This window comes from Misgurnus anguillicaudatus, chromosome 6 (assembly GCF_027580225.2).
Source record: "Misgurnus anguillicaudatus chromosome 6, ASM2758022v2, whole genome shotgun sequence".
Taxonomy (NCBI): domain Eukaryota; kingdom Metazoa; phylum Chordata; class Actinopteri; order Cypriniformes; family Cobitidae; genus Misgurnus; species Misgurnus anguillicaudatus.
Genome location: NC_073342.2, coordinates 20,632,872 through 20,653,405, shown reverse-complemented (window position 1 = coordinate 20,653,405; position 20,534 = coordinate 20,632,872). Strand labels below are relative to the sequence as shown.

The window sequence follows — 20,534 nt, the reverse complement described above, 5'->3', positions numbered from 1 at the left end:
CTATGCGAATTTCTGCTATTCCCTCATGTTTCATTCCATTTTTTTTTTGAAAATTTGTTTTATTTAAATAGCACCTATTTCATTGCTAAAAAACAACGTTATTTTGTGTATTTTCTATAAATAAATGAATAAATAAATGTGACGCTCCTTACCATGTTTGAAAGATTTGTTCACAATGCAATGCTAACAGGCTGTAAGTCAAACCGGGAGTAATTATGATAATGTCAATCTTCTCTACATCACCAACAGCGTTGGGGAAAGTTACTTTTAAAAGTAATGCATTACAATATTAAGTTACTCCCCAAAAACGTAACTAATTGCATTAGTTAGTTACTTTTCATGGAAAGTAATGCTTACGTTACTAATGCTTAAGTTACTTTTGCGTTACTTTTTCTTACTTGGACGAGGCTTGATCTCTTTTAGGCCTTGCAGGTGTTTTTATGATCGTAAAAATGTCAAGCTCTGGCCTGCCATCCCCGGCTGTTTCTCAATATGCGTTCTTCAACGATCTTACGTCCTCGTGTTCTCACTCTACATCATCATTAACCGTCGAAGTACAATTCCAATTCTCAAGAACGCAAATACAGAGGACGAATGAAAATACCCAGATGTGTTCTTGATATCGAGGATGCATCGAAAGCAGACTTGCGCGCTGAAATCACGTTACGCCCCAGAAGTCATTGCGGCAAAACAATGGCAGAGGTCAGGTGACCAACAGGAAGATCGCACACATTTCAATCCTCACAAGTGCGTTTTGCGTCTTTTGCACCATCTTCCGTACAAGCGCCAAGTTTTAAGGCGGTATGCTATGCGAATTTCTGCTATTCCCTCATGTTTTATTCCATTTTGTTTTTTGAAAACCAAACCGGTGTTTTATTTAAATAGCACCCATTTTATTGCTAAAAAACAACGTTATTTTGTGTATTTTCTATAAATAAATGAATGTGACGCTCCTTACCATGTTTGAAAGATTTGTTCACAATGCAATGCTAACAGGCTGTAAGTCAAACCGGGAGTAATTATGATAATGTTCTTGCGACCACCCGAGTTCGTTCTTCCGAGGTCACATGGCAAGACTGATTTCTACGAGAATGCAAGTCTGTTCTTTGTGTTCTTGGAATTGAGAAACAGCCTCCGTTTCTGACTCAAACTGTTCCCGCTCAGGCGGACAGAGTGCATAATTCTATGTTAATATGTTTAGTTTTATTCAGTACATTATTTTTTTTTTTAAATTGAATAAATTAAACTGAAAAGTAACTTGCATTACTTTTTTTTAACATTAATGTGTACATTTATAAACCAATGCGTTACTTTAGAAAAGTAATATTATTACGTAATGCGTGTTACTTGTAATGCGTTACCCCCAACACTGATCACAAATCCCAGGAAGTAAACTGTGGCCTACAATCCGTGTGTTTGTTGTAGTCCAAGAAAAGAGATTTACGTTGGAGACGATAACTCAAAACATTGTTTACTTTGGGGTTTGTACCTTTTTCATATGGTTAACATGTACTAATACACACCTACACTCTAAAATAAATTTAAATTTAAAAAAAAATATGTAAACTGTTTTTACCATTTGTAAATGGTTCATGTTTACAAATGTTAATAATAAACTTTTTTACTTTAATTTCTTCGTCTTAATTGTACCAAAATTGAAGCAAACCGTGACTGAAAAAGCCGAGGTATGTACCGTTGCAACCTTGGTATATAACAAAATGATGAACTAATCCACAACCAAATCTACTACAACGGTTTAAAAATAAATGCTACAAATTAAACAAAAGCAGAAATCCACCACTGTGATGCATATAACAACTGACAAAATCTTAAACGTACATAAACAACAATTTCAAATGATATCTGTTTTGTATCAACTAACAAACAAGAACAAAGCTTTGTGACTGATTGCTGTAGTTAATAAACTCTGGATAGCTGTTTTCCCTTAAGATTGAAATGCGAAACACAGATCGAGATCAAACTAGGAGATTTCAGACTTAATTCTTTCTTGCAAGGTTGTGACTTGTTCCAACTGATGAAATGAAGTGCGAATGCACTAAACGCAAGGAAGGACAGGGAGAATTGAGAGTGAGAGAGAGGGAGTGAGTGAAAGAGAGAGAGAAGTGGTAAAGTACGACTTGAATTTAATATTTCATGATTGCCTGAAGGATTTTTCACAGATCAATGTGACTCTGTACCCAAGCCAGTGTCAGCCAGAGAGCGTCAGAGAAAGGCGAGAGAGAGAGCGAGAGAGAGAGAGAGAGAGAGAGAGAGAGAGAGAGAGAGAGAGAGAGAACACTTGAAAGTATGAGATATATAAAGTAAAAGACACAGAAAATAGTTAGAAAAGGACGAGCATGAAAAATAAAGCAAAAACAAGAGAACGAAAGTGACAGTGAAAGAAAGATTTAGCTCATCGGTTCAGGGGGTTGTTAGTGTTGCTAACACCAGTGTGTGTTTGCTTCATGAGAGATACACCCTCTACTGGCTCCACGGCCACGGGCTTCGCCGGAGGCACACATTACCTCCGTTAATGGGTTTCCATTTGAGCAGCAGAAAGGAAGCCAATAACCTATCCACACTAATGGATTAGTCTACATGTAGGCAACCTCTGCAGCTAATCTTGGACCAACTGTTTTCTTTCTTTACAAAACAAACCGTGGAAACAAAGGATTTCGACGTACATGGGTGCAAAAGTCAAATTATGCAGGAAAAATAAATAAAAAAGGAAGAAACTGTTGTGTCGGTTGTGCCCACTGAATAAACAACAAAAACAATAAGATCAATGCTGACAAATTTAATCAAATAGCTCTAAAGGAGTCTCTTTGTACCCTTCTCTTACCAACAGGGTGTATGGGCAGAGTTAGCGACCAATCTGAAACATATTTATCAGTTGCAGAAAGAGACTACATTTTTAAGGGGTGCAACAACTAATCGAGAAAATTTATAATAATCGATTATGAAAACCGTTGTCAGCAAATTTCATTACAGATTAGTTGATGTTACATGCTCCCACACCACCATCGCTAAAGTGTCCACTTGGTATTATCAGATTAGTCAATTAATCTAAATTAAATACTTGTCCGATTAATTGAGTATAAAAATAATCGTTAGTTGCAGCCCTAAATATATTGCAGACAAATGAAATCAAATAGCTCTAAAGGAGTCTCTTTGTACCCTTTACTTACCGACAGGGTGCGTGTGCAGAGATAGCGACCAATCTGAAATATATTTTTCAGTTGCAGATAAAAAAGAATTTAGAGCTGCAACTACTAATCGATAAAATTTATAATAAACAATTATGAAAATCGTTGTCAGCGAATTTCATTATAGATTAGTTGATGTTACATGCTCCCACACCACCATCGCTATAGTGTACACTTGGTATTATAAGATTAGTCGATTAATCTAAATTAAATACTGGTCCGATTAATATATTATAAAAATAATCATTAGTTGCAGCCCAAAAAATTTTGCAGACAAATATGGTACAAATAGAATCCTTATGAGCTATTTGATTCTTTTCTTACCAACAGGGTGTGTGGGCAGAGGTAGCAACCAATCTGAAACATATTTTTCATTTGCAGATAAAGACAAAATTTTTAAGGGCTGCAACAACTAATCGATAAAATTTATAATAATAGATTATTAAAATAGTTGTCAGCAAATTTCATTATAGATTAGTTGATGTAACATGCTCCCACACCACCATCGCTAAAGTGTCCACTTGGTTTTATCCGATTAGTCGATTAACCTAAATTAAATACTTGTCCGATTAATCGGTTATAAAAATAATCATTAGTTGCAGCCCTAAATATTTTGCATTGAAAAATTCTTTGAGGTTCTTCAAACTGGTAAAACTTGCAAAAAAGAATGCTGGCACATTCATTTAAGGCCATGCTATGCAATATAAATTTATTTTTGAATAAGCTGAAGTCAGTTTAAACGTGACAGTATTTAACATCAGCATCATTATGATACAAAAAACTTACCTTTGTTTTGAGTGGTATCACTCATGCTAACTTTAATAAAACTCTCGTAGTTGGAGGGGAACTTGGTGAGTGTTGTCCTTCCATGGCCATTATGAACCAATTAACTTACCATTTTAATTAGTGAAGATTAACAAGGGAGGTAATTAATTTCTAAGATGGGCATCTTAAAACTGCCCAAGGCTTGACTTTGTTGACGAAGCCGAATGTGTTTTCATTGATGTGGGCAAAATAGAGAGGCATCATTATAAGCCGACAAAACCTTGCGCATGCATTCTAAGAGAGTCAATTGCTGGAAACATTACTCTTCGAGGGTTATTGTACTGCGGGATATTATTGAAACCGAATGTAGAGCACCTAATACAGCCCACAGAATCTTCATTAGCTAAAACAGGTAAAGAAAGTGCAAATGGTGCCATGCTATGAGCATGCATCGCAACATTTTCAATTGGGCTTCTGCAAACAAACTGATTACAATCCAGACAGTAAGAAACAAAGAGTCATCAGAAGGTAAAGTTTAGCCACATAGGAAATTTCAGCAGAACAAAATCAGCATCAAAAGATGCATAGATGCTAAACCTAATGCAAGAACACCACCACAAGGAAAAACGAATGTGGCCTGATGAACCATTTTCCATCTATATCCAGACAAATACAGACTCGGACATTTAAAGTCAAATGTCACTTATGGCCTCAACAACTACAAAATCTGATCACCACTGTACAAGTTTCTTGTAAAGTTTTGAAGCACACAATGGGAGGCAGATTTTCATCTCAAAGCCATTTTTCTTGGAGAATGATGCAATATTTGTATTACACTGTTCCAAGAAAGACTAAAGCAGTTCTACCCTAGTTTTCATTTTGGTCATTGAAATATATTGCGTATGATTTGATATTTTGTGCACTGTACACATAGTAAATATAGTACTATATTTAAAACTAGTTAAGACACATAAAATTAATAACATTTACTGTACCGTTAACTACATTCAACTAAAATGTAATGCCTTTAACTAAACTTGTATTTGTTAACAATTAGTTAATGCATTAGCTCATTGGTTCTCAAACTGGGGTCCGGGGCCCCCAGGGGGGCCGCGAGATGGTGCCAGGGGGACCCCAGTTTTATGACATTTTTTAAATACATTAATTTATCATGAATTCTGTGAAATTAAACCTAAAAAAAATAAGGCAGCACTACTTTGTATAATTTAATGTTTTGTTCAATAAAAATGTGAAGTTTTAGAACTGTTTTTTTTGTCATAAATTTTCTTTGGGGGGGGGCGCGAAGGAACGCACCATACACAAAGGGGGCCGCACGCTGAAAAAGTTTGAGAACCACTAACATGAACAATACTTCTACAGCATTTATTAATCTTGGTTCAGGTTAATTTCTGCATTTACTAATACATTTACCAAATTAGGTGTTGTAATTGTTAACATTAATTAATGCACCATAAACTGACATCACTGCAAAACATGACTTTTTTACATAGTATTTTTTTCTTGTTTTCAGTACAAATATCTAAAAATTCTTAAATCAAGATGATTTTTCTTGATTAGCAAAATGACCTTAGAAAATAAGTCTAGTTTTCAGACAAAAAATAAACAATTTAAGTGAATTTGTGCTCAAAACAAGGGGGAAAAAAATCAGCCAATGGGGTAAGAAGTTTTTTTATTATTAATTGTTTAAAAAAAAAAAATTCTTACCCTATTGCCAGTTTTTTTTTTTTTTTGCTTGTTTTTAAGCAAAAATTCACTTTAGTTTTAAGAAAAAAATTTGACATTTTCTTAAAATATTTTGTGTTGGAGTTTATGCATAAGCAAGGCATGTTTGAATGTAAATCAGATGGTATGCTTGTATAGTTGGGTTAAATATCTATAGTTGCAAGTGTGCCCATATTGTGTACGTGCATATGTATGTGCTGTACCTAACTATGCAGGATAAAGAATACATTACTTTTATTATGTATGCATACAGAAATACAGAGGAAGACGAAAATACCAAGTACGAATGCTAAAAAAAAGGTCGATGCTAATAGCCTTGTGGTTAGTGCCCCAACATAGCATCAGTGTGTTCACAGCGACCCAGAGTTCGATTCCCGTCTCTGAGGTACTTTGCCGATCCCGCTTTCCTATCTCCACCCAACACTTTTCTGTCTAATCTTCACTATCCTGTCTAAATAAAAACACAAAAGCCCCAAAAAACGTAACTTTAAAAAAAGAATGCTGAAAAGGTATATTGTTCATTTTCATGTTAGTTAATGTATTAATAATGTTTACTAACACAACCTTATTGTAAAGTGTTACAGTTTATTTTTTATTTTAATGTTTCCCAAAATTTTTGTCTTACAAAAAAACTTTAGACCTAGCTAGGCCTGTAAAAAATATTTAATGCATAAAACTCTGTTCATAAACCATAAAACTAGTGATGCACCGATGTATCGGCCGCCAATATTTATCGGCCGATTTTTGATGAATTTGAAACCATCGGCATATCGGCAATAGCACGAGAAAGGCCGATACCATTTGTTTATTAATTAACTGCATATGTAAAAAACGAGTTAATGTTGTTAATAAAATAAATGCTGAATAGCAAAAACCACCTTTGAGTGTTGTCATGCTGTCTTATTATATTTGTTTTAGCTTAATTTGTGCCTCTCTTATTATGTTGGTCAGTACCAACTGTATAGTATTGTATACAAGTGTTTAATATCGGTATCGGCATCGTTATTGGCCAGAAGTTGTCTGTTTAAATCGGTATCCTATCGGTGCATCCCTACATAAAACCATTATAAATCCCATCATCCATCATCAGTTTTATTACAGGCTCAAATAAAACCCATACATAAAATAAACAACATACAAAAACATACTCTGTATTTTCACAATTTGAACTACCTATAATGTAAAAAACTGTAAAAAAATATATATTCTCATGTATTCTCACTACATTCAACCCTTATTGAATTGAATCGGAATACAATAAGACTGTAAAACATATTCTTCAACTGAAACTTCCTTTCTGACATTGATCTGTGCTAAAAAAAAACAATTTTGACCTCTCTCACCATGATGGATAAAAAAGTCTGTCAAAGCAAGACTTGAGATCAATAGAAAATTAAGAAAAACAGCACACATCGTCACTCTTACAAAGCCCAACCAATAACAAAGCCCTTCCTCTTCTTAAAATGATAGCCCGAGGTCAGAAAGAGGCAATTTTTGGCATTGCGTTATTCCACGCAACCCTTACGAACAGATAACAGACTCTTCATGCTGCATCTTATCATGTGAAAACACATGCAGATAACCCACAGATAGCACAGACAAGACTCATCACAGCAGCGCGCGAGAAATCAACCTGCAACCATCAGCCACAGGATACACACGAGAATCTGTGCGAATGTTGGTGAACCAACTTTCCATAACAGTAAGAAAGCACAGATGTGTAGGCGAAGGTGATATGTAGGGGACTGAAGACTGAAACAGACCTACCAGGTGCGCAGCCTCAAGCAAATATGTGACCCCATCTGTGAAGTCATTTTTGTGATTTACTTGTTTTCTATATCATACTACATAGTGTTAAAAAACATTCAATGAAAACTTAACCTTGATATCTTTAATATTGACTGAAAGGTCCTTATCTCAAATTTAGATTATGAAACTTTAGCCTGGATTTCACAGACAGAGACACATAGGCATAGTTTTATTAATCTTTTTTAAAGCTCCCGTTCTTTCTATGTTTTTGATTGTGTTACATGTGTTTATGTTTCACGTGTAAAAAAAACACGGTATTTTTCACACAATTTACTTATCTGTATAGCGCTGTTTTCACTGTCCTCAAAACGGGCTGATGTCTTCCTTGTTCTATGAAGTCCCTCCTTCAGAAATATGTAACGAAATCTGATTGTGTTGTTTGTTTAGTGTGTTGTGATACGATTGCAGCTTAGCTTGCTGTTAGCTTAGCTGGTGACTGACGTATTCCTGTGGGCGGAGTTTAGTCAGAAAACCATTCTAGTGACGTCATTAAAGCAGGAAGTAAAGGGCTGTAGTCCAAACCGGCCGTTCGTTGTAGGCTTTAAAAGGCGAATTCTGTTAAAGAAAATATATCGCCTGGCAGTGAACTTTGAGCATTTTACAGGTATTATTTATGCTATTATAGCAACATTACACACTGACTAGGGTTTAAAAAATGGGATCAGAAAGAACTTGACCTTTACAGTTTATATTATTTTACTTATATCACATCTAAAGAGTTAACCAACTTAGCCATTAGCTACCAGTCATCTTACAACCTGCTGCATGTCCCACAATTGGATAAGATAATTAATGGGGCGTACACACCAAACACGAATTTAACAATTTGCACGAGTAGATTACATACAGAACAGATGCGAACGAACAGCAAACGCGAACAGCTGACGCGAACAGCAGACTCGCGCAGTGTGATGCGAAATTGGCAGCACGATTGCTTCGAAAAAACACACGCTATTAGCCTCAAACGCGTCTTCGCACATGTTGAAAATATTCAACTCAATTGAAAAATTTGACACAAAGTTAAATCCTGCGAGTAATCTGGAACGAAGAACTTAATGCATTTTGTCTGGTGTGTACGCAGCATAATGACAGGTTCCTGTGCAAAGTTTGTATTTTCGATCCCAGAGAAGACAAATACTGACAAAAAATGTATACCTTGAACAGATGCGAATTAGGCAGCGCGATTGCCTCGAAAACACGCGCTATTTTCGTGCAAGTTGAAAATATTCAACTAAGTGAAAAGTTCACATGACACAAAGTTAAATCCTGTGAGTATTTTGGAGCAAGGAACGCAATGCTTTGCGTTTGGTGTGTACGCAGCTTAATACCAGGTTTCTGTGCACTGACAAAAAATGTATACCTTGAAGGCACTTAAGATAAAAAATTCTGCCAAAAGCATAAGCGTAAATTTATGATTTAACGTTACACATATTATGACATCACATAAGCGATATTATTGAATATTTACATGCATATTATCTTGACAGGCAATATTTAAACTAAATGCAAGCACAAATTTGCTAAATAAGTTTGTCCTTTATCAAATGGATTCAGAAGGTGTACTACAGTAGGTCATTTTAAATAAATGAACTAAACATGAACGCGCGCTCACGACTGGTAATGTTTAAACTCCAGACGGCTGCTGCTAACAGCACGCTATGCTAGTGCTCATTACTGGCTAGGCTACACATTTCAATCTGACTTTGGTATTCTGCGTTTGCCCCCCCCCCCCCCCCCGTTCGGTTTTGCCCTCTGGCTGATCTGGCAGAGGGGGAGATTTTAATTGTGGCTATAGAACTCTGCACGGTTCTCTGCCTGTGAGCGAGCCCTCACTTCAGTGAGTGAGAGCTTGCTTTAGTGATATTGGGTCCAGTCCATCCCTTCAGGCTGCTTTTAATGGCCCTTTCCTCCTTTCATAGCCGGGCTGAGATTGTTTTCCATGCGATGCCTGTTAATTCTGCTGCAGGGAAGGGCAACTGTATATCCATTCTCCTTTCAGTGTGAGAGATACATTTCTTTCTCCATTTTTCTTTCTCACAATACTCCCGTTCCTTGATCCAAGCTGATTGCAAGTTAAAGGCAACATGTTACACTTATGGAATCCATGTGCTTCATGTTAAGAAATTCCAAGGATCTTTCACTAAAAATAATACTCCAGACCAGACGCAATACAAAACCTTCCTTTCCCTCTTTTTTTCCACATGAATCGTTTCTTAATCCTATATTTTATACGACCCCCTGGTGCCCAGAGAGGGATAAGCATGCTAATATGGGTTGGATTTGTAAGGACAGCTCAACTTTGAACTCTCATGCGTGATCCACCCCTGGGCTCAGTCTGGTATGCAGGCCCACAGGAACTCACCGGCCTTTATTACAGCGTGGCCTAAAACTCGCCCTTCAGAAATGTCCTCATCACCCGCCCTTGTGACTAATCTACCCCCGGGCCGCCCCACATGGCTTGCCCAGGGCCTAAGTGCTTCATCAACCCAGAGACAAACGGACTAGCAATCAAACACAAAGCGCCCGAGGGCGACAGGGCCAGACAAAGGGCAAGCCGAAAACGGCACTCTTTCCTAGTTCACAGGAAACAAGGAGAGAATAACTCTACCCTGATGTCCCCAACTAAGTCCTCTGCATCTAAGCTTGGGGGAAGCTTGTATTTAGAGTCGAACGGGAGGCAAACACAAGGTATTCTGCTGTCAGGGTGCGGGGGTGGGCGGAAGAATGACTGGAGCCATTATGACACGGCTGCCTCCTGCCCGGGGCCTCGACGCCCTGTGGGCACATAGCTGTGGAGATGAAATCTCTGACTGGACCCTTCAGAGAGGGCCCTGCTACGGGCCCTTGGGCGAGGACCGACCCCTTTATAAAAGTCACATTCACTTCGCTCCATATCGAGAGTGAAAGAGCGCAAGTTTGCGCGCACTCGTTGGGAGGGGTGACCGCCGAGGGCGCGCGTCGTGTTGGATGCGAAAGACAGAAATGATGGGTTGAAAATGAAGAGAGAAGACATCTCCTTGCCTTCATTTCAGATGTGTAAGATGCAAAACTACATGCCACATTTGCTGCTGGTGCAATCCAAAATCAAACATACAGATGTGGCCATGTTTGTGCATTTGTTTGGGTAATGATTTATGTGGGCAGATGAAGGTAATCTATAGTGAAAGAGGTCAGCAGAGCATTCATAGAGCAGAAATAATGCTTTTATTTGGTTATTTATGCTCTCCATAAAGGGACATTTAGTGCCCTCCACAGTAGCAGATTGCTGTAACTCAGCTAAAGTGCAAATCTTAAGCCTGGAGTATTGTCTGTTATTTTTACGTGTACGCACAGCCTTGCATAGTATCATTTATTTTACTTGTATGTGTACACCGACATTCAAAACATGCAAATTGCGACAAAATGCAATGCATCTCTTGGGCTACATACTACATTCTCCTGTAGACGCATATGCGACCTACGCAGAAAATCTACACACACTTTAAAATGGCTGGATTATTTTTGACCCATAATGGGTAAATATTGGACAGAACACATGCTGGGTTAAAAATGACCCAATGTTGGGTGGTTGTTATGCAACCATGGGGTATAATAACTAGGGATTGGCCGAGTACTCGATTGCTTAAGTACTCGAACGTGGCACCGGTGATTGATTACGAAAACAATGATCTTGTGGGTTTATTTATTTTTTGTGGTTATGGTGGCATTTGGATTAGCATAACAAGCGCCTGTGGTAGTAAAGAATGGGTGCGTCGCGTGTTTGACGTTGTGTTGAGCTACGCAGACCGGCGTATGACATCAGTAACGTTAACGTGCATGCTTCAAAAACAAACAGATAAAGTCCGCGCAAACGCGCTGCGGCAACCGCCAATCAACGCAATTCTGTAAAGCTGAACATACCTCATATCACTGAGGCACTACGGTTTAAAAGGATGCTGTGATTTTTGGATTCATTTCGGTAGGTCAGATGCAAAATGTACAGCGCCGTCACAAGTTCCCTCATATCATCTCATATTTAAACATCAAACGTCAAGAGAAACCAGAGGGCGATACGAGCATTACATCTCGACTGAGAACAGGTGAGAGGGCGACACGACACAGCTAGTCGCTAAAATGGTAGCAAAAGACTTAAAGCTGCTTAATGTTATAAAGCTCCTGCTTTGGCTGGATGTGTTTAATAGTGCACAGTTATGGTGCACATCCACAATGGGAGTTAAACTTTACTAGTACATAACTTAGTTTAAGTCTTGCATTTTGTGCAGATATATGCATGTTGTATAATACATTTAGGTTGTATATAAGGCTTAATATTATGCAGAGTGCTTCATATAGAAAGCGCATCAGTTTGTGTTTATCAACCCTTTAGTTTCACTTCATCACGCAGCTTTTCTTGTTAGAGGTTTCTGTTAAAAACATTTAGGGGCAGTTTCCCGGACAGGGATTAGCTTAATCCAGGACTAGGCCTTAGTTTAATTAGGTAATATAACTAGTTTTAACAAACATGCCTTACTAAAAACATTACCTGTGTGCATTTTGAGGCAAAACAAAGGGCATTGATGTATTTTAAGATATGTCATTTCAAGTTGTTTTCAGTTTGGACAGCTCTTAAAAATGTTTTAGTCTAGGACTAGTCTTATCCCTGTCCGGGAAACTGCCCCATAATTCATTAATAATCTAGTATGTGTTCATTTTTCCATCATAGTTTCTTCAAAATTACGTTTTATTTGAGTGTTTTTAATAAAAATATTTTCATTTCCACCATGACATATACGCCCCGCCTCTTTGATTGCCCCGCCCCCAGTTAATCGAGTACTCGTTTTTCAGACCTATGGATTAATCGAAATAAAAAATACATAAATGCACATCTCTAAAAACCCAGCAGTTGGGTTAAAACAACCCATCAATTTTAACCCAGTGGTGTGTTCTGTCAATATTTACCCATTATGGGTCAGTGCAGGGTCTCAAAAATCCAGAAAATTGCGGCTCGTGCACTGTACAAGGACCCCTGCGTACACTTAAAAAATGGACTATACTTCAGCCTTTAGCCATGTGTGGGTCATTACAATACAGTGCCTACTGATTATGTTAACAGCAGTAATGGTCACTTATGCACAATATCGTCTCACATGTTTCATTTTGATAAAGAGCCAAGGGCAGCCGCATGTAAAGTCTCTATACTTATGTAAAAATAAACAAAAAAGAGGTAGCGTGTGATGATTGGGTCCTACAAAGTAATTAAAAGTTAGGAAATAAAACTTGCTAATAATTTGAATAAAACTTTGGCAATTTACTTGTCTAGTTTAATGCAAAGTCGCTTGGTAATGTTGCTTTCTATATGGGACTTCAAATTTTAAAGTGCACATTACTGAACCCACTTTTTATTAGCTCATTGCAATGCAGGTCCATATAAATCAGGTCAAAAGATCTTACCTCTGCTCCTGCTGAAGCCCCGAGAAGATCAAGTTTGCGTTTCTTGCGGGGTCCAATGGCGGCAAGAGCTGTGAGATTGGCGTCCCGTTGTCTCATCTGGGCGAGTTCTTGCTGCTGCATCTGAATAGCAAGAACATATTACCATATTAATCAATATTAACTGCACAAAGATATTAAAATGTATATCAAAACAAGACTAAAGCAAAAATCCCATGGTTCACTGTGTTGCGGTATTGCAACATTAAAAGGTGTTATATTCAAATGTCTAGGTATACAAACAACACCTTTTTAATTGGACACATTTTATTTTTAAGCAACATACAACATGTATGCCAGGTAATATTCATTTTATAATGAATGTTTTATATTTAATTTATAATACTCATATTATAATATTCTTTCAACAATTTTTAAAAATATATATTTAAATGTAAACATCAAATTAATTACACAACTTAGGGCTGGTTTCCCGGACAGGGAACCAGGACTAGGCCTTGGTTTAATTAGGAAATATAACTTGATTTAACAAACATGCCTTTCTAAAAACATTACTTTTTCAGGCAAAACAAAGGGCACTGATGTATTTTAAGATATGTCAGTGCAAGTTGTTTTCAGTTTGAACATATACATTTATTTTAGTGTAGGACTAGTCTAATCCATGTCCGGTAAAAAAACTCACCATTATTATTTAATTAATTTTGTTTAAACACAGCTCATACCTTGGAAACGGTATCAGAAAATTTTTGTGGTTTTAAAACCTTCACTCTATAAAACCTTGGTATCCCTTGAAACCAGTAACCAGCACATACCTATTCCAGGTAAAGCTTTTGGTTTATTGGCTCTGGGTAAACAAAATGCAGCTAAAAAAGTTGCTTTAAAGGGGCTTATACGGAGTATCATGACAATGGCAGTGTAAAGAAGACTATAAATATTTACACGTATACAAGAAAAACATTAGCAATTCAGTTACATTCACAATTTAGTATTCCAACAGATGACCAATAAAAATTCAGTTTAACAATTAAATAAAACAGATGACCAGTTTTGGGGAAAGTTACTTTTAAAAGTAATGCATTACTGTCACGTAGTGCCCCCTGTGTCCCTGTGTTCTGTTATTCTGGTGTTTTGTAATTCTTGTGTTTTGATGTATACTTGTATCTCTGTGTACCTGTGTTTACTTGTGTTCATGTATACCCTTGTTCCTAGTGTAGCTCCCTGTCTTAATTAGTGTCTCCGCCCCCTTGTTTGTAACCATGGATATTCATTGTGATCATGCTTCTCCCCTTGTGTGTTGTCCTAGTTACTCATTGTTCCTGCTCTGTCATTGGTCTGTGTCTTGCATTTATACTCTGCCTGTTCAGTCCTTGTTTGTGGTTTGTTATACGATGTTGCTAGTCCCTTGTGTTCCCCTGGTTATTGTTTTTCATTGTTTTTCACTTTATTTGGAATTAAACTGCACTTGGATCCGTACCTTTTGCTTCATCCTGTTTCACCCGGTCTCACCCGTGACAGAATAATCCACCAGATAGGATCCAGCAGCAATTCCTCATTTCCGTGATTTCCCAAGTTCCCTGGTGTGTTCCCTGTGTCCTTATGCTCCGTCTCAGCAGTGTCCGAGTGCACGTTTCACCCCCCACCACGGAGGAAGAATGGTGGAACGCACTCGCCGACCTGACTTCCCTCCAGCAACAGGGGCAACCTGTTCGCTGTTTTGCGCAGACTTTTTGGTCACTTTCGCGTGGCCTGGACCTCAATGACTCGGAACTTAAAAACTATTTTAATGAATGTCTCGACGAACCCGTGCCGCAGCAAGAGGTGGACGGGCTGCGAATACTGGATTTCTGGGGCTTCGTTGGTTACCTGCACAACCGTAGCCGATGGAATTTGTGGGAGTTCCCCGCCGAAAGACCCGCGGAGACTGTAACATCACTCGAGCCAGTCATCATGAAGCCAGCGCATTGCTCACATCATCGGCGGCGAAGGAAGAGACCCAAGGCCGAGCAATCCGCTGTTAGCATGGACGCTGTTCTCTCGAGTTCTGTTTCCCCTGTGTCAGCGCCCGCGCACAAGATGGCCGCCACTTCATCCCACTCCATACCTCAGTTCGCTGTTGTTTATCCCGCCCCAGTTTTCGAGTTTGCCACAACCATACCAGCTCCGATTTGTCAAAAGGCCACCATCATCACTGTTCCAGTTGTTAAAGTTGCAGTAGTAACACCTAAACCCATTCTCAAGATGGCTCCCGTACCCAAAACGACTCACAAGATGACTGCCACACCCACTCCACTTTACCAACCTGCATTGGTAAACTCTCCAGCACTGCCAAAGTTCCGACTTTTAATCACCAGTCTGATGGATGTACCATTGGTATCTGTACGGGTGGCTGGGGTGCCCCGTCCTGTGGTTTCCAGCTCTGTGGTGTCTGAGGTTCCTTCAACTGAGCCGAGTGAATCTCCCGAGTCCTCTGAGCCGAGTGAATCTCCCGAGTCCTCTGAGCCGAGTGAATCTCCCGAGTCCTCTGAGCCGAGTGAATCTCCCGAGTCCTCTGAGCCGAGTGAATCTCCCGAGTCCTCTGAGCCGAGTGAATCTCCCGAGTCCTCTGAGCCGAGTGAATCTCCCGAGTCCTCTGAGCCGAGTGAATCTCCCGAGTTCACCGAGCCGAGTGAATCTCCCGAGTCCTCCGAGCCGAGTGAATCTCCCGAGTCCTCCGAACCGAGTGAATCTCCCGAGTCCTCCGAGCCGAGTGAATCTCCTGAGTCCTCCGAGCCGAGTGAGTCTCCTGAACCTTCTGAGTTCCCCGAGTCCCCTGAATCTTCTGAGTCCCTTGAATCTTCTGAGTTCCCTGAGTCTTTTGATTCTCCTGAGTCTTTTGATTCTCCTGAGTCTTTTGATTCTCCTGAGTCTTTTGATTCTCCTGAGTCTTCTGATTCCCCTGAGCCGAGTGAGTCTTCTGATTCCCCTGAGCCGAGTGAGTCCTCTGATTCCCCTGAGCCGAGTGAGTCCTCTGATTCCCCTGAGCCGAGTGAGTCTTCTGATTCCCCTGAGCCGAGTGAGTCTTCTGATTCCCCTGAGCTGAGTGAGTCATCTGTGCCGTTTGAGTCCCCTGCGCCTCATTGGTATGCTAGTGTGGTCACCCCGAAGCTCCGAAGACTTTCTATTGTCACCAAAACTATGGCAAGTTCTGAACTCTCCGTCTGTACCAAGATGGCTGTCCCCAAGCTCCTTGCCCTCACTGTCTGGTCCATAATGACTGTAATTGTACTCACTGCCCCGTCTAACCAGGCCCAGAGGGCCTCTCTCTATTCTCCTCTACCCAGGTTCCTGGTACCACCAGCACCACCCTGGTATCCAGTCCCTCTCTGGGCTCCGCCCTGGGTTCCTGCTCTGCCGGCTCCGCCCTGGGTTCCTGCTCTGCCGGCTCCGCCCTGGGTTCCTGACCTGCCGGCTCCGCCCTGGGTTCCTGTTCTGCTGGCTCTGCCCTGGGTTCCTGTTCTGCCGGCTCCGCCCTGGCTTCCTGCTCTGTCGGCTCCGCCCTGGCTTCCTGCTCTGTCGGCTCCTCCCTGGCTTCCTGCTCTGCCGGCTCCACACTGGGCTCCTGCTCTGCTGGCTTCTCCCTGGTTGCCAGTTCTGCCGGCTCCTCCCTGGTCCCAGTCTCCCCCTTTGGCTCCGCCTTGGTCCCTGTCTCCGCCTGCGGCTCCTCCCTGGTCCCTGTCTCCGTCTACGGCTCCTCCTTGGTCCCTGTCTCTGCCTGCGGCTCCGCCTTGGTCCCTGTCTCCGCCTGCGGCTCCGCCTTGGTCCCTGTCTCCGCCTGCGGCTCCGCCTTGGTCCCTGTCTCTGCCTGCGGCTCCTCCTTGGTCCCTGTCTCCGCCCGCGGCTCCGCCTTGGTCCATGCCTCCGCCCGCGGCTCCTCCCTGGTCCCAGTCTCCCCCTTTGGCTCCGCCTTGGTCCCTGTATACGCCGGCGGCTCCTCCCAGGTACCTGTATCCGCCTACGGCTACTCCTTGGTCCCTGTCTCTGCCTGCGGCTCCACCATGGTCCCTGTCTCTGCCTCCGGCTCCGCCTCGGTCCCTGTCTCCGCCTGCGGCTCCGCCTTGGTCCCTGTCTCCGCCTGCGGCTCCTCCTTGGTCCCTGTCTCCGCCCGCGGCTCCGCCTTGGTCCATGCCTCCGCCCGCGGCTCCGCCCTGGCCCCTGGACTTTCATAGCCTTGGCACTTGGACTTTCTTAGCCTTGGCCCACCATCCCTCCCCCGGGTCCACCTCCATGCCACCGCCCACCTGGACTTATAAACTTTGGGTTTTTCTGGTGGGCGTCTGGAATCCGCCCTTTTGAGGGGGGGCTATGTCACGTAGTGCCCCCTGTGTCCCTGTGTTCTGTTATTCTGGTGTTTTGTAATTCTTGTGTTTTGATGTATACTTGTATCTCTGTGTATCTGTGTTTACTTGTGTTTATGTATACCCTTGTTCCTAGTGTAGCTCCCTGTGTTAATTAGTGTCTCCGCCCCCTTGTTTGTAACCATGGATATTCATTGTGATCATGCCTCTCCCCTTGTGTGTTGTCATAGTTACTCATTGTTCCTGCTCTGTCATTGGTCTGTGTCTTGCATTTATACTCTGCCTGTTCAGTCCTTGTTTGTGGTTTGTTATACGATGTTGCTAGTCCCTTGTGTTCCCCTGGTTATTGTTTTTCATTGTTTTTCACTTCATATTGGAATAAACTGCACTTGGATCCGTACCTTTTGCCTCATCCTGTTTCACCTGGTCTCACCCGTGACAATTACAATATTAAGTTACTCCCCAAAAAGTAACTAATTGCATTACTTAGTTACTTTTCATGGAAAGTAATGCGTTCGTTACTTTTAGGTTACTTTTGCGTTACTTTTTCTTATTTGGCTGAGGCTTGATCTCTTTCAGGCCTTGCAGGTGTTTTTTATAATCGCACAAATGTCAAGCTCTGGTCTGCCATCTCCTTTTCTGATTCAAACTGTTCCCGCTCAGGCGCACAGAGTGGGTAACTCTACGTTAATATGTGCAGTTTAATTCAGTAAATTATTTAAACTGAAAAGTAACTTGCATTACTTTTTTTAAAAAGTAACTCAAATATTAATGTGTACATTTATAAAGTAATGCGTTACTTTACTCGTTACTTCAGAAAAATTATATTATTACGTAATGCGCGTTACTTGTAATGCATTACCCCCAACACTGCAGATGACAGGGTTCCCATACGTTAGTTAACTTCAAATTCAAGGACCTTCTAAGAACTTTCCAGGTCCAATATCCTTAAATTCAAGGACTAAATGTGGGGATACATTTCAGGTGAGAGCAAGGTTACATCATGTTACCTTTTAAGATACATTGCTACAGTTCCCTTTTGAAGGGAACTCGCGCTGCGTCACTGCGGTGACACTTTGGGGACGTCTCCAAGGGTAAGTGCATTTGAATATCAAATTCAACCAATAGTGAGGCTTAACGACAAAAACAGGGTGACCCGGGAGCCAGGAAGTATATCGCTATCTGAAATATTGCCAAAGACGCTTTACAGGGACGCAAGGGAGACACAGCGTCTCGTTCCCTTCTCAGGGAACAACAGTTACATACATAACCCAATATGTTTTCATGTGTCAAACACAACTATGCAAAAAAGCATTTTGGTATGAATCAACATTCACATACAGAAGATATAAGCATTTACAACTAACAGTTTAGCACGTGTACTTAAAAAGTCTAGAAATATAATGATATTATCCTGCACTCCACAGGAAATAATATGGATTTTTTCCAGAAAACTTCTTGCATAAAATAGATTCAAGCACTTTCAATGACCTGTATCTATGTATGTATATTTTCAAAAACTTCCCAAGGCCTTGAATTTTTTCCCCCAGATTCACAAACTTTCCAGGATTTCAAGGACCCGTGGGAACCCTGAGATGATGATAATTTTGTTCAATTTTTAAATTTGACAATAAATAAAGAGAGATAGCACATCCAAACACAACCTAAAAGAAGTCTGAGACAGTAGTTTGGGACAAATCAAGTCCCAAAGTCTTAATAGTTGGGTGAATTTAGAGCAAACGCCATCCAAAATATTTAGGCATTTTAATGCAGTCCTGTTTTTCATAGTAATGTAACAATACATGTTTATAAGGACAACATACTATGGATGTCTGTGAATAACAAGCTCCCAAATAACTATTACTGTGATCATATCGCCTTACCAGAAATATCATTTTCAAATATTTGTACGCTGCGTATTTTACATTCATTCCAAGCTGCCCCGAAGAGCTCTATGGAGCAAATGAAGCTCCAAACATCATGCGGAGATTCAATGCAGCAAATAACTCAGAGCTTTTGCCGTATCTGGATGCTTAATTCAATTTCTTTCCACGAGGGAACGAGGGAGAAAGTAAGCGAGAGTGAGAGAACAAGCGATTTTCAAAAAGCACAGCCCGCAGGTAAAGTCATCTCACCCTAGCAGGCAGTGACAGAGCCAGCCAGTCTAGGAGGGGAGGATGAGGAGGGGGCTGGCGCATCCTCTGTTCCCTCGCTCCGAGTGAACGCTGCCGGGCACAGAAAGCAGAGAGTCCTCACCCTCTCCTCTCCCTGACACTCGCACCGATGTTGCCACAAACGCACAAAAACACGATGCAAGAACGGCTTGCGTGTCAACTACGGCCACATTAGAAAGTGCGTTACATTTTGAGTTGACTTTTTTAAAGGAACGGTGCACACAAAATTCTAATTCTGTACTTTTCTTAACCCCTATGACTTTATCTTTCATGCAATACTTTAAAAGACTCACAGTTTACTTTTATTGCATCTTTAATTTGTACAATGAATGTCGAACAAGGAAGTCACATGGGTATGAACAACCTGAGGGTGAAAGAATAATGTTTTTGGGTTTAGTGCAGACAACGTAGGGACATAAAAGTAAAGGTGGGGCAGCTGTGACGTAATTCGGTCTAAAAGCCAGACGTTTTAATAACGTGCAAGTAGATTATCTTTAATTGACTGAATTGTCACTCGAGCTGCTGAAAACAATTTGTCCAATTAATCTGCATCCCGCCCCTTCTTTTAGAAATACAAACTAGATAACGTAACGAACAGGAGATATTGACAAACTGCTAATGTGAGGCAACGTTTACATGCTAATTAAGTCAGGGTTATGCTAATCTGAAGGGAAGTCGTGCACATTGCATGCACACGCATGGATGCCTCGGAGAGACCAGGCTGACAAACCAACACGCCCTGTGTGACTGCTGCATGTTGGTGATCTGGTGCACTGAACTTTCACCTGACCCTGACAGCTACGGTGAAACATAAAAAGCGACAGTGGGGTGGGCAAATCTATTTGAAGTAATGCGAGGTAAGGAGGGCCCTCAGTGACTCTATTAACGTTAAACGTAAGTTTCGGGACTGTTGGGTGTCACCGCTGATCTGCTCTCGCCGCCTGCGGCTACGGCACGGACTGGCGTTCGTATTCGTTTATTTGATGAGGAGTGAAAGGGGAACCTAGTTACGCCATCTGTAATCCACAGCTCTGCAGCTCCACATAATCACCGTTTAATGACTGACCTCAATCACA

General features: G+C 41.0%; 1 protein-coding gene across 2 annotated transcripts in view; it reads right to left on the bottom strand.

Moving 5' to 3' along the window:
* LOC129433953 (transcription initiation factor TFIID subunit 4) overlaps positions 1–20,534 on the bottom strand; it is a 60,188-nt gene that overhangs the window by 9,726 nt on the left and 29,928 nt on the right. For both annotated transcript variants that reach the window (XM_055192699.2, XM_073868742.1), the window contains exon 13: positions 12,954–13,073. In XM_055192699.2, the coding sequence (XP_055048674.1) occupies positions 12,954–13,073 (120 nt within the window). The remainder of the gene's footprint in view (positions 1–12,953; positions 13,074–20,534) is intronic.